Source organism: Oryzias latipes, chromosome 15, assembly GCF_053564925.1.
Source record: "Oryzias latipes strain Hd-rR chromosome 15, Olatipes_Hd-rR_3.1".
NCBI lineage: Eukaryota > Metazoa > Chordata > Actinopteri > Beloniformes > Adrianichthyidae > Oryzias > Oryzias latipes.
The window spans coordinates 23,208,413-23,226,733 of record NC_136251.1 but is presented as its reverse complement, the minus strand read 5'-3'; the positions used below and the strand labels follow the sequence as shown (position 1 = coordinate 23,226,733).

General features: G+C 37.8%; 1 protein-coding gene across 29 annotated transcripts in view; it reads left to right on the top strand.

Moving 5' to 3' along the window:
• Window positions 1-18,321, top strand: part of kcnma1a (potassium large conductance calcium-activated channel, subfamily M, alpha member 1a) — a 155,872-nt gene that overhangs the window by 93,355 nt on the left and 44,196 nt on the right. For 15 of the 29 annotated variants that reach the window (XM_078931833.1, XM_020709537.3, XM_020709531.3 and 12 more), the window contains 14 exons: window positions 308-383; window positions 562-637; window positions 1,736-1,906; window positions 3,912-4,003; window positions 9,928-10,038; window positions 10,132-10,237; window positions 10,428-10,510; window positions 10,597-10,666; window positions 11,139-11,294; window positions 12,231-12,340; window positions 12,454-12,522; window positions 13,502-13,513; window positions 16,076-16,162; window positions 16,258-16,334. In XM_078931833.1, coding sequence (XP_078787959.1) covers window positions 308-383; window positions 562-637; window positions 1,736-1,906; window positions 3,912-4,003; window positions 9,928-10,038; window positions 10,132-10,237; window positions 10,428-10,510; window positions 10,597-10,666; window positions 11,139-11,294; window positions 12,231-12,340; window positions 12,454-12,522; window positions 13,502-13,513; window positions 16,076-16,162; window positions 16,258-16,334 — 1,296 coding nt within the window. Of the gene's footprint in view, window positions 1-307; window positions 384-561; window positions 638-1,735; window positions 1,907-3,911; window positions 4,004-4,092; window positions 4,185-9,927; window positions 10,039-10,131; window positions 10,238-10,427; window positions 10,511-10,596; window positions 10,667-11,138; window positions 11,295-12,230; window positions 12,341-12,453; window positions 12,523-13,501; window positions 13,514-16,075; window positions 16,163-16,257; window positions 16,335-18,321 lie in introns of all 29 variants that reach the window. The other 14 variants (XM_078931852.1, XM_020709539.3, XM_011484421.4 and 11 more) reach the window with 3 other exon arrangements.

The following is an 18,321-nucleotide window of genomic DNA, read 5'->3' as shown; positions in this document are numbered from 1 at the left end:
TTTGGTCAGTTTTATACTGTTAGTATTTGTATTTTATGTTCTTATGCATAGTTTATTCTCCTTGAAATCTGTTTTCTTTCTTCAGTTCCATCAAGCTGCCAGGTGACTGCACAAAGAAATTATCCTGCAGCTAAAATCTGGCATATTTAATTTTTATTTTAAATGTTGGTTAATATGCATTGCCCCTTTCATAAATAAACATGTTGTAGATATAACATTTGTTTTCATCAAAGGTTTTTCTGTCTCAGCAGTGCATTTCATGCTAATGCAACTCTTTTTATGCTTTTTTCTCTCTGTTTCTACGCAGGTTTAAGGTTCCTGAGAGCGCTGCGGCTGATTCAGTTCTCAGAAATATTACAATTCTTAAATATCTTGAAAACAAGGTAAGAATAAGCCTTCTGTGGGGATTCCACATACAATACGGACTAATTGCTTACATTAATGTTTAACATAGAATAAATCAACCCCAAAAATGTTTCAACTATGTAAAGGTGACTTTCTGAAATGTAAAATTACAGTGCGTCAATGTTTGTGTTTTCTGATTCCTCCTCTTTTAACCAGCAATTCTATCAAGCTGGTGAACTTGTGTTCCATCTTCATAAGCACATGGCTCACAGCTGCTGGATTCATACATTTGGTGAGTGAATCACAGAGGTTCAGCAGAGGTCAACAAGTTACTGAGCCACAAACTAGATGATTCCCTGGTGCATCCACCTGTTTGATGGTCACTGGTCTGGTCCGAATTGAGATTTTTAATGAATAATTAGCAGATTAAAATTTAGATTCTAGAAATAGTCTTTTAATTTTTTGTCTGCATCTTAACCTTGACATAAGTGCAGCCTTTCAAGGAAATTTCGCTGACTGACTACAGAAAATGAAAAAAAAAAGTATTTTCTCTAGAAAAAAGAAAAATATAAAAAAAAAGTTTTTCTTTAAGTTTTGTTGTTGTTAATAAATTTTTTTTTTCTTTTGCAGTCAAAAAAGTTCAACACTTGAACAAAAAAAAAAAAGACTCAGGAAATGACATGAATGTATTAAAACATTGCTCCAATGTACACCAATGATGTATTTCAAATCAGGTTGTATAGTTTGGGAATGGATTAATATGTAAATATATATAGGGTGTGCATCTAATTGTCTCAAAAATATATATACATTCTTGAGGAAAAAAAGGTTGTTCAGAAACACCGGTCCAAAATATTACTGCTACTCACTAATATTTTTTTTGCCCCCACAATGTGATCCTGCTATACACTTGGATAAGTGAATTGAGGCCTTCATTGTTTAGATTACAGTCATAAAGGAAAATTGAATGAGTTCTTTAATTTTTAGGCATGCCTAATGAACCTTTACTTTTTCACTTTTTAAACGTTTAGATATTATAAGAGGAAACCAATACAAAAAAATTATAAGAGGTCGTTTTTTAAAATTTTAATAGTAAAAAATGTTTTTTAATCAAGGCAAATGCATTAAAAAAAATTCAAGTTTAAAATAAATAGATTTATTACGTTTATTTATACTGCAGCCTCTTTGCAACTTAACCACATCATCTCACCACTAGATGGTAGTCAAGGATCAACATATAGAGAATAAAAGACCTTCCTATGTTGTGTAAAAAGGATAATAAATGCAATAAAACTAGTTACTGCATTTTGTCAAATGTACTAAGTTGCTCTATTTTAAAAGTTTTAAATATCTCCACATTTTAGTCATCACTCCTTTTTTTTTGTTCTAGGTGGAAAACTCAGGGGACCCTTGGGAAAACTTCCAAAATTCCCAGTCGCTATCCTATTGGGAATGTGTGTACTTGCTGATGGTGACTATGTCCACAGTGGGCTATGGGGATGTCTATGCAAAAACCACCTTGGGTCGTCTCTTCATGGTCTTCTTCATCCTCGGTGGTTTGGTAAAACCAGACTTTTCTTTTCCCTTCGTACCTGTTGCCCCCCACCCCTTACCCACCCCCATCCTGAGGTCCTATGTCTGTCCCCATTAAAAAAAATGTCTAAAACTGTGGAAGACGTAAAAAAAACCCAGAATTTAAAAATGTTATTTCAGTGAAATATGATATCATAATTATTTTAAAAATGTTCAAAGTTGAACCTGTTAGTTCCTGTTTACTGTGTAGCCCTAGCCTTCTGCTAAGCCTTATGTATCTTGTCTACCTGTAGTTCCAGGTCCTCGTGGTCCTTCCTTTCCTCCCACTTGTGTGTCCTTTCTTTAACTGTTTAATTAGAGCATATATTTTTGCCTCATAATGTTGTGGTCGTTCTCTTAATAGCAGTTGCGGTTTCAGGACACCCCTCCTTCTGTGTCTCCTCCCACACTTCCAACAAACACAGGGGCAGGGAGATACGGTTTAGGCCAGCCTGACTGTTACCATGGCAACGACAGCCTCCCACTCCTTCCCTTTCACCTTCCTCTGATCTAGCATACTGTCAGGCTGCCATATATATATATATATAAACACACACTTACGTTGTGACTGTTTTTATTCATTTTTTTCCGCATCGTCTTATAAATGCTAAAAGATGAAGCCAAATCACAGTGACTGTTCTGTACCTGTGTTCCCATCAGTCCGAGCTGGACTGGATTCATACAATGGCCTTTTCCGCTGATGGGAGTTCTGGAGGCTTCAGGAAATTATCGTTTCTAAATGATGATTACACTATAGATGTTTTCAAGATTACAAAGACATTGTATTAAATGTTTTTCTCAATAAATTATGTTCACTTCTTTTTTCTCGTTTTAGACTTTATTCAAAACATCACTTTTCCTTGTTAAAGACCCACTCGGATGAAAATTGTTTTTGGTCTTTTAATATGTCCTTGTGGCGTTTATCTGATGATGGAGGACAGATAGTTATTTCACCTCTATTTTACCAGGATGTCCCTTGAGAAGAAATTTCCTTTTTCGAGAAGAAAGATCAGGAAAAAAATTGCATTTCTGAGTCTTTCTTTATTCCTATTTTTGTAAATCAGGAGCAAAGGAAAACTGAAGCAAATGGAAAAATCTTGTAGGTGTTATGTAGAAGCTACTACAGCAAGCCATAAGCTCCCTGCTGCGCTTCTTTCTGATACTTAGACATATAGAGCTAGGCTTTAAGCTAGCGGGAGAGCGTGTAAGCAGATGGATGACAGGAAGCAGGGGCAGGCTTACTCTATGCCAACAGTTCTGCCAACAACTCAGAGGTGAATTTCTAATTAACTATTGCCGCTCTGCAGAAATTAAGTCCTAGAAAACAACACAGGTTTATTGATCTAGGTTAAAAAACAGTATAATCATAATGCGTTGGGAACGCTTTGAAAACAGATTAAAAGATGATCAGAGTGGGACTTTAACTATGATGTTTTACCAGACCATTTTGTGTTCGATTTACAATCCTGTGGATTAAAAAGAGGCTGTAAAAACGTTGCAAAATGTATCCAGCTCATTTTCTAGCCCATCAAATGAGTCTTGATGTATTCTGCAGCTGTGGACCATCAGGTGGGCCTATTCACATCGACCTGCCCGATCATCTGTGTTTGTTGGACAAAACATGGCACATAGGTTATTATACTCGCTTGGCTTTTCAGACTCAACCAGCAAGGCTTTGGGTGCTTTCACAGAATGACTTAGTCATCAGCTGTGAACAAAATTCTTCTCTCAGCAACCAAACCTGTTTGCACCATTTTGGTTTAAAAAATTGGGGCTACTTTTTTGCAAAATGCCAGATTAACTTTTGGTATATTTAGATATCTCTTTTGTTTATAAGGCTTTTGTAGATGACAAAAGAGATGTTTTTACTAAAAAACTCAAAAATTCAATTATCTAAAACAATTTGGAATGATGGACCAGCTCTCCCAGAACCCACTTTGTGGCTTAGTAGTCTCTTTTTTAGTCTCTTCTCCTGTCTTCTATCTTCTCCTTAGGCCATGTTTGCCAGCTACGTCCCTGAAATCATAGAGTTAATAGGAAACCGCAAGAAATATGGTGGTTCCTATAGTGCGGTAAATGGGAGAAAGTAAGTATTCCAGATGGTTCTGCTGTTTTTCTGTGTGCGGTAGAACCCTCTCTGCATGCCTTTTTCTTTTTTCTGTTCCATGCATGTAGGCCATGTTTGCTCGCTACGTGCCAGAAATTGCTGCTCTCATCCTTAATCGGAAGAAATACGGAGGGAGTTATAACTCGACACGAGGCAGAAAGTAAGTTGAAATCCAGACAAGGTGTGGTTGTGTGACTCAAGTGCTCCCCCTTACGCTTATAGGCACAGGGGGTTAGTTAACGTGACGTTTTTAGATCTGTAAAGTCGAGTTTAGTTGCAGTAAAAGTGCATTATGTCAAGTCACACTGTGTGACTGGAGACCTTGGCCACTAGGACACACATTCATGTCCCTTTCACTCTGTCTCTCACTGTTTTCTATCTTCTTTCTAAGTCTGACCCTTTTCTTAATCTGCATCTCTCTATCCTTCATTCAAAGCTTTCCTGAACTCATTTGTGTGCTGTTTGTTTTATTTTTGTTCTCCTTGACACAGCCTCTGTTTGGCTTCAATTTGATTTGGAAAATAGAGCTTTCATGACTGCTACACTTCTGATGTTTTGCCTACTAACTTGTAGAAGTGCTATCAAATGTGTCTCAATAACACAGTCCTGCCAACAGCATCCTATCTAAAAATAAAGAGTCATGAAATCCCTACTATCCGTCTATAAAAGGATTTCCCTGCAAAACATAGAGATTTAAATATCTGCAAGTGCATTATCATTGGTGGTCTTTTTAGCATCATCAATTGCAATGAACATTGCAGGATTTACTTTCTTTTTTGGTTACTTTTTTTCTTTGTTTTTTGTTTTGCATGGCTTATTCTTTTCTTTTTTATGCATCATATTCCGCATGCTCTCTTTGACCTGCGGCCTTGTGGCTCTTTCATTGTTTGCTAACCTGATGGGAGAAGTCATCCTCCTGTTTTCTGTCACTGCTGGCACATCGCATCATCAATGCTTGACATTACTCTGGCCCTGATCTTCAGTCAGCTCCCACACCCTGAATGCTGGATGCCTCGCTCCCATTGGAGGCTCTCAAATGCTTTTGGCTTGCTTTGCTTGCTTGGTTCTCGGTGCTTGTCCGGTGTTTGTGTGGTGTTGGTCTTCAGAGGCCCCCTTGTATTTAAACGTAATTGTGATTGGCCTCCCGCAGCAGAGGCTTCATACTTTGTGAAGTGTCTGTGACTATTTGGTTTGTGCAACAATACCGCAATCCTTGTGCAGTGCTTTTGTCCTCCCTTTATGGCTCAAACCTTACTGATTTTCAGCACACTGTTTATTCCAGTCGTAAAGTCTAAAATTTTTATTTTTAATTTCTTTATCCTTGGAATTTGCTACTATCTGCTGTCGTCCTTTTCATTTATTTACAATCCTCATCCTATTCGTTTCAGTTGGACACAGTTTAGAGAATCAGCAGTAGAATGGGAGAAAAAAGTGCCTCTTTTCAGTAATGTTTGCCTGTCATTTAAATAAGATTGATGAAATGTTGTGTTTGGCCAGTGACCCCAGCCCAGGCTGAGAGAGGCCCTTGTCAAAACCAAGAATAGTTTCTCCCACACACTATATTTTTTTCCCCCATCTGCGCCCTTTTCCAACTCTCCTTCTGGTTAGACATATGGTATCAATCAGAAGATCCCGACCAAACGCACGAGCTCTGAATACGTCCAAGAATTTTCAGAACATCTCAAATGCACATTTATCTCGAAAGGAATTCTGCTGTAATAAAACCAGTTTGTCAAATGGATTTAGGACTTGCCAATGAATCCCTGTCAACAGTAGAAGTAAAGGGGACATGAAATGATGATATTAAAGTAACTGAGTGATAATATGGCTTCCAAACAGAGCAGCATTGATAAAGTAGGAGCTGTTTTGAAAGGCTTCTCTGGGCTGCTGTCATTTAAACAGACTTTAAGACTTTGGGAAAGTGAGAAGGAATCACATTGGACTCATAATGGATTTCTGTTTCAGACTGGTGTTGCTTACACAGTGGTAATCTGTGCAGTGTAGCGTGCAGCCATGACAGCTCTCACGCAGTACAGTATACGCTGATGTACAGTAACGACAAGTGTTTTTTATTGTTGGCGCCTGCTGAACTCGAAGCCCTGTGGTTTCCATCACGACTCCATGGTTTCCATTAGACACAACTTTAGCAGAGGGGCTGACACGCAAACGGATTTCAGACCTCACCGATCTTTGGCATGCGTCTTTGAGCGCGTTTTAGGACACGTAGATCCAGAATCATCGTCTCAAGAATAAAGACACACACCGGTAAAAGAGTGAAAACTTTTCTTCAAAACTGTAAAAGTTCTCTCAAAAAGAATACAAAACTAAATTAGTTGAATATTTGTGGAGTCTAATAAAAGTCTTTCTCACTGATATAGGGATTAGAGCAGTAGTAAATGAGTAACTTCTGTTGCTGGTGTTTGAGCTTTCCTTTTTGGCTTTTTTTGTTTTGTCGAATTGACCCCAAAGACGTCCTGGGATGTGTCATGAATGCATGTTTTGTTTGCATGCGCTTTGATGCCCCCTTTGCATTGATTGTGACTGTGTGCCACTTTTCCTTTCAGTTTCTGAGCCATTGTGTTTGAGTTTTTCTTATTTTTTTAATCAAATGAGTGATGTTAATGTGTTTTGGTTTTTGGTGTTATTTTTAAAATAATCTATGAAATTGCACCCAATGATTTACTTCCAAAGATGTATTTTGTCTTTTAAGGTAATTTGAATTTGTAAGTCAAATAAATCTTTATAATAAAAAAACCCAAATTATGTTTTAAATTAATGACACAATGGTAAACCCTCAATGTTATTATTATTCCTTATCAATCTGTGTATTGTATCATTGTAAAATGGATGTCTGGATACCAAAATAGGAAGTTAGAGTAGTTTTTTTCTTCTTTTATAACTGGAACCATCTTTTGCCAAGAACTGTTGGCTTTTCAGACATCCCAGCTCATCAGCCAGAAATACCTCACAGCCACTCTAGCTCTGAACAATCCTGCAATCATGGCTGCTCGTTATATTGTCTTGAAAGGACATAAGCAACATTTGGGAAACCTATTATGTTCTGCAGCATCAACAAACCACCATTACCTTGATCTGTCCATCACACCACGTTTCCAAGTCTACTTCAGTTCAAATCTGCACAGTTCATATGGCCCATATGGGCTGAACGCTGGGAACTGGACTATAATTCTAGTTGAACATCAATGAATATCTGTTTCCTTTAAACCTGCCAGACGGGGTCAGTCTTAAATCATTTTCTGTTCACTTTTTGAAATTGGCTTTTAAAGTCTAATGTGTTCACCAGAGCTTGAGTATGAAAGCACGTTAATGGATCAAGAAGAAAAGTGCCGCAACTTATTTATTTCTATGATAGAAATTTCCAAAATGTTTTTTTTTTTATTATAGGAGAAATAAATTTAAGACACACTGCTGAGTTGCTTACGACTTAAAACTAAAGTGGTTTAATTGTCTCCTGGCACATCAAGTGGTGGATAAAATCACATGGTCGTCGCACAGATTGCTTTACAGCTCTCTGTAGGGTAGTATGAGGTTCTCAATATCCCACAATAAAGTTTGGATTCAACTCAATAAGATTTGCTAACAAGTTTTCACGTTTGATATTTAACTTCAGCAGGGCAGCTCTCTTTACTCAAGGGCAAATAAGAGCTTATTATATGTCAAGCATTCATTCATGCCCTGTTGTAATTCTATGAACAATTGCATAGCAAAAATTCACATTTAAAGGCTGACTTCATGCAAAATCAAGATTTTGAGTTTTTAAGGGAATAAAGATTTTCATTTCTCACGAAGAACACCCCCAAAGCAGTATTTTAAAGCATTCACATATTTCTGAGTGCTCCTCTAAAAACCTGCTCTCTGAGCACCAGCCCCTCTCAATCAATGAAAACGTGCAGGTTCTCAAATTGTGATGTAACAAAGATAGGGACAACCCCTTCTAGGAAGAGTCTGCGCTGCCAGCACCTCCCCCAGGCTAACACACCCGCACCCACTTTCTTTGTGGAACTAGCGATGATCGGCGAAACGCTTTCCTTTTTTATCCACAATATGCACATCTATCCTTGCAATTTGCAATGGGCGGTACCCACAAGGAGAGAAAGCCGGTGCCTCAGAAATCGAATCGTTTTACTTCTGGGTAGAAAAATGAACTGTTTTGTAAATTGACAAGATTGTAATGTGTGCTCAAAATCTTAATGGCCCGCTTTTTATATAACCCCTCCCCCCCTGGCTAGCATGCGGGTTGTGATCTGGATGGCCGCCATCCAGAGACATTTACTGTACACATTGTTCAATCAGACCTGCTGCCAACCGGCTGCCACCGCCCTTTGGCCGCCCTGCTGTCGCCCGATTTTGTAAAAGCATCATCACCGCCTCACTGCCTTCCACCTTATGCAGGCATGACCATGGCAACAAATGTAAAAAATCTGACGGCAATAGCTAATCCTGAAGATTCTGCTAATGCCTCTTCATCGTGAGGTGGCAGTTGAATATGTGACCGTAGCAAAAACTTTATAGAAATCATCCTCACAGTTTGATGCCGCCATCACACAGTATAGCACCATAAATTAATATTTTAGTATCATTAGATATGAGTTGTTGTTTTGTTAAAACATCAGATTCTTGTGTCAGTTACAGCCTGCCAAGTCCTTTCAGAGAACTCCTGTTTAAATAAGCCTGACTGATCAGGTGAAAGGAAGCCTGTGCTTACTTTACCTGTACGTTTTGCCTAATTTCTGCTATGGTTCTTCCCCCTGTAGTTACTTTTTTTTAACCAGGCCTTGTTGTTCCTGATCCTCTGTTCTTGGAAAAATGTTGAAACTCCCAAAAATAGTGGGAGAAATAAATTGATTTCAACTGTGACACAGGCAGTTATAGACATTACTGGGCTTTCATAATTCAGACTGTTGAGCACAATTAGACACATCAAAGGGGCTAAAAAAGCATTTTATTATGGTTAAAATGTGAAAAAAAGCTAAATGCTTGTTGGATTGAGTCAAAACACAACCTATGAAATTGCTACCATCTGCTAAGTATTGCATAAATGTATCCTTTATTACCGACGTATGACTCATGGTGCATTAACTGAAATTTTAGCTGTTAGATCTTGGACACTCCCATTGGGCTATAGCAATTAGAGAAGCACCACAAGTTTCACGGTTCAAACGTTGACCATCGAGGCTGCCCAATGGGAGTTTTGTCTCATCATTCAGTTTGAAACCAACCCTTAGACATGAACTTCATTCAGTGAAGTCACATGGGGACACAACCTTAACCCCAAAACCATTCCAAACCACCGTCTTTTTCCCTATCGCCTCTAATCAGCTCTGTCAAGCATCCAAAAGATTCTTTTGCTTGAAAAAAGTCATGAGTGTTGCCAGTGATCTGTCAAACACTCTGCACAGAGCTTTCGTCAACCACAGGACTTCAAATCATTTTGAAAACTTTTAGTAAAGTTGTGTATAAAAGCACAAGTCCATTGATGTACTTGTCTTTGTCAACATCCATTCTGCTCACGAAAGCGTGGTTTGGCTGAGGGCAAAGTTTTTATCCTGAGAATGGATGACAGTCCAACCACTGTAGGCTGTGTAATTATATTTTAGATTTTCTAAAGTGGTTCAGAGTTGAGTGCTTGATTGCACTTGTCGTTCAGAGTTTAACCACTTTCATTATAAGAGGAAAAATATTCACTTTTGTGGCAAAAGAGATATAATTCACTTACTTGTTTGCTTTTAGAAGACATTTCTTGACAATACTATTGAGTTTTGCATTCATAATATAGTTAAATGTTAGAGTGCTTTGGTTTGACTGATTATTTTTGGAAGGCTTGCCAATGTCTTCAGTGATTTATGCTGCCCACTCAAGAAGATTTCTTCCCCCTCTTCCAGGCATATTGTGGTCTGTGGTCATATTACCCTGGAAAGTGTCTCCAACTTCCTCAAAGACTTCCTACACAAGGACAGGGATGATGTCAATGTAGAAATTGTTTTTCTCCATAAGTAAGTTAATCTTTTCCTTCTCACAGTATTAGGGGTAGGGCTGATCCATACAGGCACTAACCCCCGCCCTATCCTGTTTTCTTTGTATGTTAGTATTTCCCCTAATCTTGAGCTGGAAGCCTTGTTCAAACGCCATTTTACCCAAGTAGAGTTCTATCAGGGATCTGTTCTCAACCCACATGATCTCGCCCGAGTGAAGGTACTGTTGGCAAAAAAGTCTACCACTAATGGTCAAGATCAATTTGTTGTCTTGTGTATTAAAGGAAGGGTCAAGAGCTACTTCTGTTGTTTTTATGCTGCATCTTCTTTTGGGAGAACAGATTTGCAGGAAATGGTTTGTACATACTAACATTGAACTTTCAAGTCCTTGCCTTTTGGCTTCTTCATAGATCGAGTCAGCAGACGCTTGCTTAATTCTAGCCAACAAATATTGTGGAGATCCTGATGCTGAAGACGCCTCCAACATCATGAGGTACACTGTCATCTAAACCTTTATTGTCAATTGTGCCCAACCTAGTGACCTGCTTCTGTTCATTGTAAATGGTTGTTTGTTTGAAGGGTCATTTCAATCAAGAACTACCACCCCAAGATCAGAATAATTACACAGATGCTACAATATCATAATAAGGTAAGACTGATACTTTATGATGCAGCGATTTAAAAAAATGTTCTTTTAAAAAGGAGTTTGAGTGAGACCATGTATATCATTCCTCAAAAAAGTCTACTTTCTATGGAAGTATATTTGAAGCTATTTTTACAAATAACGTTGAGAGTAAACCTTGTTGTGGTCTGTTTTCATTGCATTGCGTCCCCATTGCGTTGGGTTGACACAAAGAAAATAGGACATTCTTTAATCAGTGGGCATGTTTACATCGCCTCCGTCACCCAATTAATAACAGCGTCTTGTTTCCGGTTGGAATTATATGACACCAAGTCTTTGGTGTTCACACTGGACTGATGTGTTTCGTGTGTCCTTTAATGCGTGCATGCCCGATGTGAACGTGGAATGACTCATATCATTCAAGCTGTATCACATGCGTTTGCCAAAAAACTGAATTATCTTCTTGTACGTGGACTTTTGTTTCTGTTGCATGACGAAGGCCCATCTGCTGAACATTCCAAGCTGGAACTGGAAGGAGGGAGATGATGCGATCTGCCTGGCAGAGCTGAAGGCAGGCTTCATTGCCCAGAGTTGTCTGGCCCAGGGCCTGTCTACCATGCTAGCCAACCTTTTCTCCATGAGGTCCTTCATTGAGGTAACACAGAGAGCAATGATCTGCTTGTTTCCCTTGTCCCTAATGTGAAACATTAATGAATTATCATGTCAAAATGTGAAAAGAGGGTGACTCAATTTTGGAGTAGATGTGAAGTTAACAGAAGTGCATGATTTAGTCATTCTGTTCTCAGATGAACTAGATCTACTTAACTGGATCCTCCCTAAGAAACGATTTACATCTTCTTCAAAGTCCCACTCCCATCATCTTTTAAACTATTGTAAAGTGTTCCCAGTGGTCTTTTAATTGTGATTATGCCATTTTTTGCCAAATAAAAAAAAATTGTTTTTCTAAGTCATAGTTTTTGTAGAGCGGCAGTTGTTCATCAGAAATTTGACCGCAGGGGGTCTACCGCTGCGCCACGGCCAGCTCAGATGAGGAAAAAAACAAAGACTTACATGGATCTATTTGACTGCAAACAGATGCATCAGAATGCACTTTGTGTTGCTTTACATACAAAGGTTGATTAAATGATTGAATGGATTGAATGAATGCCTGTTGTAGTTTGTACGTAGAATCAACAAGCTTGTTTAAACTGCATTCTTTTTGTCTGCTCCTGATTCACAATGATTTGAATAAAGAAATACTCAGAAATACAATTGTAATCTTAATTTTCTTTATAAATGTCCTCCACAATGAGAAAAATGCAACAAGGTGTAAAAACAGCAAAAACACAATTTCTGTTGGAATGGTTCTTTGAGATAAACGATCCTATTTGTGTGTTTGGGTGTGGTCTACATTATGTTTATTATACTGTGATTCTATGCATACTTCTGTCAAATCGCTGTTGACATTTAGTAAAGATGACCGATCAGCATACAAACTCAATCAGCAATCAGTCTTTGGCTGATCACAGGGGTCTGTCTTGGGTTTAGAAACTTTGTGAGAAATGTTTTTTTTTTGTTTTGTTTTGTTTAGATTGAGGAGGACACATGGCAGAAGTATTACCTTGAAGGAGTGGCTAATGAGATGTACACAGAGTATTTGTCCAGTGCCTTTGTAGGCCTCTCCTTCCCCCATATCTGCGAGTAAGTACCCTTCCACCAAAAGGTTTTCAAAACCAGGCATATGCAAGGGGATATGAGGGGTTGACGCAGACTTTTTGTGCTTATCCTCTCTAATAAATGCTTTTGTTTTACAGGCTGTGCTATGTGAAGCTGAAGTTGTTGCTTATTGCCATTGAATACAAGTCTGAGCAGAGAGAAAGCAGGTTTGTCAAGTGGTGATTTGTGTAAAAGGGGAAATGAAGTGACATTTTTGTTGCTGGCTGCAGCTTTGGTGGAGATATTTTTATAAAAACTGTGAAAACCAGCATATTGTCATAGCCTTTAAAGTGAAAACCCCCTTTTTTATTCATGTTTTGTTATCTGACAGTTACACAGAAATTCTAAAAGCCTATTTGTATAAATTTGATTTTTTTGTCACATAATTTTTAAGAATGTTTACTGCGCCTAAATGTTATAGAAAAATACAGTTTCATATGTTTTATAGGAGTTGTCATATAAAAAATGCAGTGTGTTTGATACATTTTTTCACTTTTAGAAATATGTAACCAACTTGCCAGAAAATTTGATCTGCAGGTTTTTTTTTTCTAAATGTATGTGCAGTGTTCTTTTGCAGTTGGTATATCTGCCACTAACTCACCAATGCTGGTTCTATTACCTGTAGCAACACAAAGCGCATCTATCCTTTCTGAATCCTCGACTGCCAAATCTCACCCGCCTGCGCCTTATTGCATGTGTCAAATGTTTATATGTAAACTGACAAACCTGCATGATAAAAACATAGTAATAATTATTATTCATTTGACTTAATTTTCTTAGACTCAGTTGTTTATTTCCTATTTATTTTGCAGAATTATTTTTATTCTCCTATTTTTTAAGCTTAATTTTTTTAACCCTTTTATAGGGAAACAATACAAAAGTCATATTTTTATGATTTCATTGCCTTTGCTGACTGAAAGAAACAGACACAAAATAACCTTTTACTTCAAAATCCTTTTTTATAGTAGCAATAAAACAGTTATTTTTAGGATCTTGGACTTCATCACCAGACAAACATGGTTGAGTTAAAAGGCGTAGCAGCATTGTCAGATGAATATGCGGACCAGCATTAGCAACGCTCCTTTTCTCCTCTTCTTTTTATGCTGAAATCTGTTTGATTTGAGATGTTTTTCTTGTTGTTTGCAGAAGCCGAAAGCGGTATGCCCTCAACCTTATCTTACTTCCAAAGTTCCACCCAATCTTCACCACTTTAAAGCTTCTGACTTTGGGAGTTTCCAAAGGATATTTTTCCAATCACTATGTCACAGGCCTCTTTTTCAAACTATTTTTTTTAACTGTGTCCTTTGTGCTTAATGCACTAACTTCTTTGCAGGCAGAGAGAGGATAGAAAATTTGGATTTGTTTGTAGTAGATCTGTTCTTTTGTCTTTGCTGTTGTCGGTGTACCAAGGCCAAACCTTCCACCCTTTCCATACCTACCTCTTATTTGATCTTTTCAGTTGTGTCTTTAACCAAACCTTTTTGCCTAAATTATTTCTCTCACTTTCAGTTCTTTTTCAGTGTCGCTCAGTTGATGTATGTTAGCCTTGAGAGGCATTCCACTCATTGGTGTTCTAAAATACGTGACTACCAGAGCAGTATTTTGCGGTTTTTGTCTTAGATTCAGTGGAAGAGTGTGTAATCACGGATCACAGAAAAGAGGTTGCTTTGGTGATCAATAAGAGAATGTTGTGCAGATTCAGTCTTTAAGAGAAAGTCACTGATTTATCAACCAGTAATGTAAAGCATATTTTATTTACTCTTGCTTTTTTTTTTATTGTTTGTTTTGGAATTTTTTTCTATGTTAAAATATCACACTAACAAAGGCATGAAGGTGTCAAATTTGGATAAACATTAGGTTGATCCAAACTGAAGTATAATTTACTCGCCCCTTATTCCATATTTTGCATTCCATCTCCCTCCCATGTTGTCACTGCCTCATGTCCATCCATCTGTTGCATGTTTGTTCGTCACATGTTACTATTCTGAGAGCGAGATTTTCTCTGTGTGTGAATGTGCATCTTTGTGCGTCCAAGCCACCATGTACAGTCACGCCTGTGCGTCTTTTTGAGTAGATGTTCTTAAGTGAGGTCACTTCCTGTCAGTTTGGTGTTTGAGAAACAATCCAACTGCACAGAAGTTACTGCAACCGTCTGCATCTACGTACCTGTCCCCTATATCTGTACTGCGGTGGCTATGCCTTTATGTTTGACTACTGTCCTCTTCACACTGCTTAGTAAATGCATGCTGCAACACAGTTACATACAGTGGTAAAAGCGTACTTTGTTGCTCACAGTATGAGGTTCTGACACTTAAAAAGTTTTATTTCCCCCTCCATTGAAAAAACAATGTTCTGGAAAAGTGAAAAATAAAAATCTCAAATTTGGGCAACAACGTTTGTGGAACTGTCTCACTTTATTTTCTTTCAACTGTTTTCACTAAAAAGCATGCCAAATGTGATGTTTGCTTCTTCGGGGGCCATTCAATCAGAATGGATGTTGGTTTACATCTTGGAGTGATAGTAAAAGTAAAACTTGCATGATAACATCTTAAGTTGTTTATAGATTCAATTGCTCCCCCCCAAAAAATATAGTTTTTTTCTGCAATGTTAACATTTTTGAGCTCAGAGGAAAGATGTTCCCAAGAAAAAAATCCATCTGGACTCTGGAGGGTTATAAAATTCTTTAAAGCTAATATAATCGACCAGGAAAATTTAAGAAAGAAATGTGATCAAAATGGAAAAACCATATAAGACATCTTTCATCTGGGCCTTTATTTTGAAGGACTGTTGGAGGTTTAATGTTTTAATACCTTGGCTCACACTCACATCATTGATGATTGTTGCCCACAGGTAACCATTAATGACAAGGGTGTATGTGTGTGCGTGTGTATTGTAAATGTAAGTTGTGTATACTTTTGTCATAGTCTAATTAATGGGGAATGATACAGCCAATCACTTTAACTGCTTGGGGTTTTTCATAAAGGGTGTCGTACATTTTTAGAATTTTCCTGCCTTTAAATAATGCTATTTAAAAAAACCATTTTTAAGATGGTGCTGGCAGAGCTGAACTTTATTGGATTCAGTCTACTTTTTAAGGGACACGTACTTCTAAATGAGTCCAAAAGTGAAGTCACTAGTATTGACAAAAACGAGAGCTGTTCATTCCCTTACATCCCACTGTCAAATACTAACCGGGACGATGACTTTTACTGTACATTCTCTGTACTACAGCCATGTCTCAGTGGGCTTCATAACATCTGTTTTGACTAGATGACTGTACTTGAGTGCTGAAACTCAAACCACTCCATGGCCATAATTTTAATTCTTTCTGCCCTTATCCCTTTTACTTGTACCTCTCTGTCCCTTTTCTCACCCCCAGGCCAGTCCAAAGCCATTTTGTAAAGAAAAGAATTAAAATTGAATGTGCGACCATGCTGTTGTAACTCTTGTCCATCCATGTATCACATCCACAAATTATCCAATACAGGAGCAAAAGTTATGTTGCAAACAAGACACTGATAGGAGCAATAACAAGTGAAATTAAAACCTGACAGGGATGATGTTCTGAAAAAAAAGCCCAGTCCTAGTGCAGTTTTTTCTCAACAACAGGCTTTAAAATGTGTTTGTACCATTCCTCTTGATTAGCATGTCGTGTGCATGAATTGAGTTTTGTCCACGCAGTAACAAGCTTTATGTGTCTGTATGTCTCTGATTACCCAGCATCCTCATCAACCCAGGCAACCATGTCAAAATGCAGGAGGGAACTCTTGGATTTTTTATCGCTAGTGACGCCAAAGAAGTAAAGAGGTGATCCTATTCCCAACAAAAACCCAACCAGTAATCAATGAAACATCAAATTTGTTTGTTTTAAGTACTAAACATGTGTACTTTGCCACTTCTAGAGCATTTTACTACTGCAAAGCTTGTCACGATGACATCACAGACCCCAAACGGATTAAGAAGTGTGGCTGCAAACGACGTGAGTAGCTGTGCTTTTGTTTTGAAGCTATTCTTTCCTTTGTTCCTGTCACTCCTAAACCTACCTGTCTGAGTCTGTAAACTCCTGTTACTTGCCTTAACAACAATAGTGTTTTTCGTTGTCCCACTGTTGTTCTATTTCGTGCAACATCTCCGTTATACCTGTCACCATTATACTCTTAGGAAAGTGTTTGATAAGGGTTCCATTTGAACTGCTGTGACATCCATGATAGTATGCTCATCTGTTAAATCCTTTCTGTTTCCATCTTCTAGATGTAATCGTCTTGTTTACCTATTTTTTCTGAACAAGTGGCTAACTTTACCTGAAAAGAAATGAACACAACTGGAATGCAGTAGATGTCAGGAATAAGCTTTAGAGAATTCACAATTCCTTTATTCGACGGAGTATTAGGGCCACCAAAAAGTAATATTACCAGATCAAGTTATTTTCTTGCAAATTTAAGACTTTAAATCTCGTAAATTTATGACTTTTTTTTATTTTATTTACAAGATTACAAGATCAAATTCCAAGTGAACAAACAATCCCACAAGTGAGCACTATGTGCAGCAGCAGACCGACTTTTTGTTCAATTTAACCCTTGTGCTATCCTGGGCACTTTAACATTGGGAGTTGGGTGATCTAGACCCACTAGACAGTGCGCTGAACCTTTTTTCTTCAATGATTTGTGATCCTCACTGGTGTCCATGGATTACATGAAATCTTTCCACCTTTATCCACCTTTGTTATGGTAGGAATAACACGTCAAAGTAAGGGTGGGGTCATCTAAGACAGCACAAGGGTAACAAAATGTGCAATTTGGTCAAACTTTCTTGGATTTGAACAGGTAAACTGAACGCTTAGTGATAAGGTTACAAATATAGATTTGTTTGATTTACTTTTTATTCATTGATGGATGGCTTGCAGGATCTCTGCAGTGCCCGTTGATAAAGCCATGGGTATCCCTGCATCCTTTCTTCTTCCACGAAAGACAAGATCTCCTCCAAGTCTGTGTTATGCTTCCGTCCAAAGAGCCATAGTTATTGGCATATTCTTTTCAATGTTATGCTAATAAAAATTAGATTTTAAGTCACCCAACAGGTTCAGAATTCCGGGAATAAAGCTTCACAAAATACTCCACCTCTTTTATCTTCGAGTACCACCCGATAAACAAACAACTTTGGTGTTTTTTTTCTGGTATATTAATGACTTTTTTCTCAAAAATGTATATCACAAATTTTGCACTTTATTTCGCATTTATTATTTCAAATTTAGTAAATATGACTTTATTCTCGTAATTTAACAGTTACGACTTTTACCTCATAAATGTACGTATTTAAAGTTTTATTTAAAAAAAAACAAAAAACAATTTGTTTGTAAACTGGCCCTAATACTCCATCGTACCTTTAACAACCTTTTAATAAAAACCCTTTTTGTTTTCAAATGAATATTCTGCAGCTTGTCAGCACAATTATCAGGACTTGATTTGTTTATCCTGCTAAACGGACTCCAGAAATCTCCTACTGTCATCATCAATTAGACAAACAGTCTAAATTTGTCTGACATCTTGATACATTTGCCTGTGATTATCACAGATTTGCCAACAAGAGAGTTGCATTGGAAAAGGTGACAGTTCCATTACTTCAATGGAATTGTGTCCTGGAGTATGTTATGTTCTCTCATGTTTTGTTCTCCTCTGTTACTTTTTTTCCATGTTTTTTTTCCATGATCAGTGACACACTTTTAATGTATTTCCTTCCCTGCTGCCATTGGAAAACAACCATTTTATTTTAACCTCTTACTGGTAGTGATTTATTGTGAGTAGAACAAACAACAAACAAACAAACAAAACAGACGCCCCATTTTTTTCAGAGTGCAGTGCTATTGTTTTCTTTTCTTTCGATCCTTCTTTAGCAATCTCTTAATTGTATCTGTGTTGCATGAACCAGTGTAGCTTCTGCATCCCTTTTCCTCACCTCTCATTTCTGCA